This window comes from Echinops telfairi, unplaced genomic scaffold (assembly GCF_000313985.2).
Source record: "Echinops telfairi isolate 266 unplaced genomic scaffold, ASM31398v2 ScPeMD7_7472;HRSCAF=8510, whole genome shotgun sequence".
Lineage (NCBI taxonomy): Eukaryota > Metazoa > Chordata > Mammalia > Afrosoricida > Tenrecidae > Echinops > Echinops telfairi.
Genome location: NW_022111376.1, coordinates 456,946 through 459,124, shown reverse-complemented (window position 1 = coordinate 459,124; position 2,179 = coordinate 456,946). Strand labels below are relative to the sequence as shown.

Here is a 2,179-nt window from a genome sequence, read left to right as displayed (position 1 = left end):
GTTTTGTGAATTCAGTGGTGGTGGAAGCATCTCAGCATTGACGTGTGTCCCAAGTGGCTCCACCAGCTCTAGGGCTCTGGCTCCATCAGTTTATCCCTGTGGATTGTCAACAGGAATGTTTCCAGGGAGACAAAGCAGAGAGAAAATGCGTGTCTGTCTCCAGGGAGGAAGATGGGCGTTCCCAGAATGCTCAAGAGAAAGCCATGCCCACACGGAGGTCTCATTGGCTAAGGCCTGATAGACAGGCTAGACTCCCGCGTCCTTGGGAAGTTGACAGGAGATTATGTAACTGCCACACCTGTTTTACACACCTGAAGATTACAGATGACTTTTCGTAGTGCAAGGACCGTTACGTGACGTGCAAATCCACCAGCAGCTCCTAGGTACAAAGACGTGACAGTCGGCTTCCAAAAAGAGTCAGTTCTCCTCCTGACACCCCCCCACCCCCCCGCCAAAAAATTGCTGCCACCAAACTACTAAACATACTGTCATGGATGTATTCTGACGGTGGGACAGCCTTGAACATCCTACGGGGCAGTTCTGCTCCATCCTACAGAGTCTCTGTGAGGCACATCAAATGGCAGAGTGTCTTACTCTTGGAGTAGCTACATTCCTTCTAGAAATATGCAAGCTGGATTAATAAAGGAAAATGTCTAATCATTAGTTCTGTGATACTGTACTGTATTCAATAATGTCGTAAAGTGAATTTATATTATGAGTAATTTGGAAACTTCACAAAATTTTCTCTTCTTTTGTTCAAAATGTTTGTCGTGACAAATTGGAAGTGGGGGGGGGCTGATTACTGCTCACTGTTGTTTGGAAATTTCATATGGTTTCGACCCAGGGGTACAACAGGGCTTCTGTGCTTTTCAGGAGCTAAAGTATGTGAAGGGTCTCCTTCATTTTACTTTTCCACCTGAAAATTTCAGCTGCTCTTAACCCTATCTTCTTTTCTCTTAAGAATGATAGTAGAAAAGGAAGGGCATCTTTGGGAAAGACTCCTGTTTTTTACATTGCAAATGTCTTAATCAATTCACATTGATCTTGGCATGCTTCTTTCTCTTACTGGTGTGATATGTGACTGTGCTCATTATGTTTTGCAGACAGGCGTATGCTCTGGAACACAGCCAGAAGTTTGAGATGCTGTTTCAGCAGTGGGATGAAAATGCGCAGAAATCTAAGCAGCAGAGAGAAAATCTACGCGTCGGTATCCCGGTTCACTTTCTCAGTAATGTGTGGGACCCTACGTCTCAAGTAGGAAGGAGTGGACAGCGTAGCCCCTTGTCATAGAGACAAGGAACGAGCTCGCTTCCCTCACCCACTGTGGGCTATGTGGTTTGCATCTGACCACGGTAGAGCAGTGTGTTGTTCTTGTTGTTGCTGTTGGTGTTAGGTGCTGTCGAGTCAGTTCTGACTGGAAGTGACCCTACGTACAACAGAAGGAAGCACTGCTTGGCCTTGACCCTCCTCACAATCTTTACATTGGGCAGCCTTACGCCTTGTGAACCACCTTGAACTTTATCAGGTTCACCTCGGTGCTTGGTGACCGCATGTGTGTCAGACTCGAACTGTGACCTATGGAGTTTTCAATGTCTGGGTTGTTTTGCTCTATTTTTTTTTAGGATGTTGATCTCTTGGTCTTTCTCCCAAGGCACTATTTGGAGGACCTGAACGTTCAGCCTTTTATTTTGCAGCCACCACGTTATCTGCGAGTCCCCTGTTTTCCGTAGGTGGATGGCATCATGCATCAGGGGAGGGTGGCTTCAGGCCCAACGTAGGCTCTTTCCCATGGGAAAGGAGACAGCTTCCTACAATCCTACACTTGTGTACAGCCCCAGTGGTCAGATACAATATTGCTTAATCCCTGTGAGGAGAACTCTCTCTATTCTAGTTTGTATCACTGCCCCTTCCATAAACCAGTCCTCATGACCAGGGCATGCTTTCCTCATAACGGGCAAGCCTGAGCCATCTGCCATTCCCAGGGGCGCTGGAGTCAGCCCCGACTTACCACATACTATAAGATCTAGAGCTCCATGAGCTCCTGGCTCATTTGTCCTTGGATTTCCCAGGTAACATTATCATACAGCTCCTAACCCAGCGAGAGACACTCTTGCTCACACTGACAAATTTGGGTTTGGTCAATCGGATCAGTTTTGGAAATGATAAACTAAAGTTTCTT

The 2,179-nt window shown here is 46.5% G+C and overlaps 1 protein-coding gene across 1 annotated transcript in view; it reads left to right on the top strand.

Moving 5' to 3' along the window:
• Positions 1-691: 691 nt before the first annotated feature.
• Positions 692-2,179, top strand: part of LOC123521156 (synaptonemal complex protein 3-like) — a 6,737-nt gene continuing 5,249 nt past the window's right edge. The window contains exons 1-2 of the mRNA XM_045285474.1: positions 692-696; positions 1,104-1,203. Coding sequence (XP_045141409.1) covers positions 692-696; positions 1,104-1,203 — 105 coding nt within the window. The remainder of the gene's footprint in view (positions 697-1,103; positions 1,204-2,179) is intronic.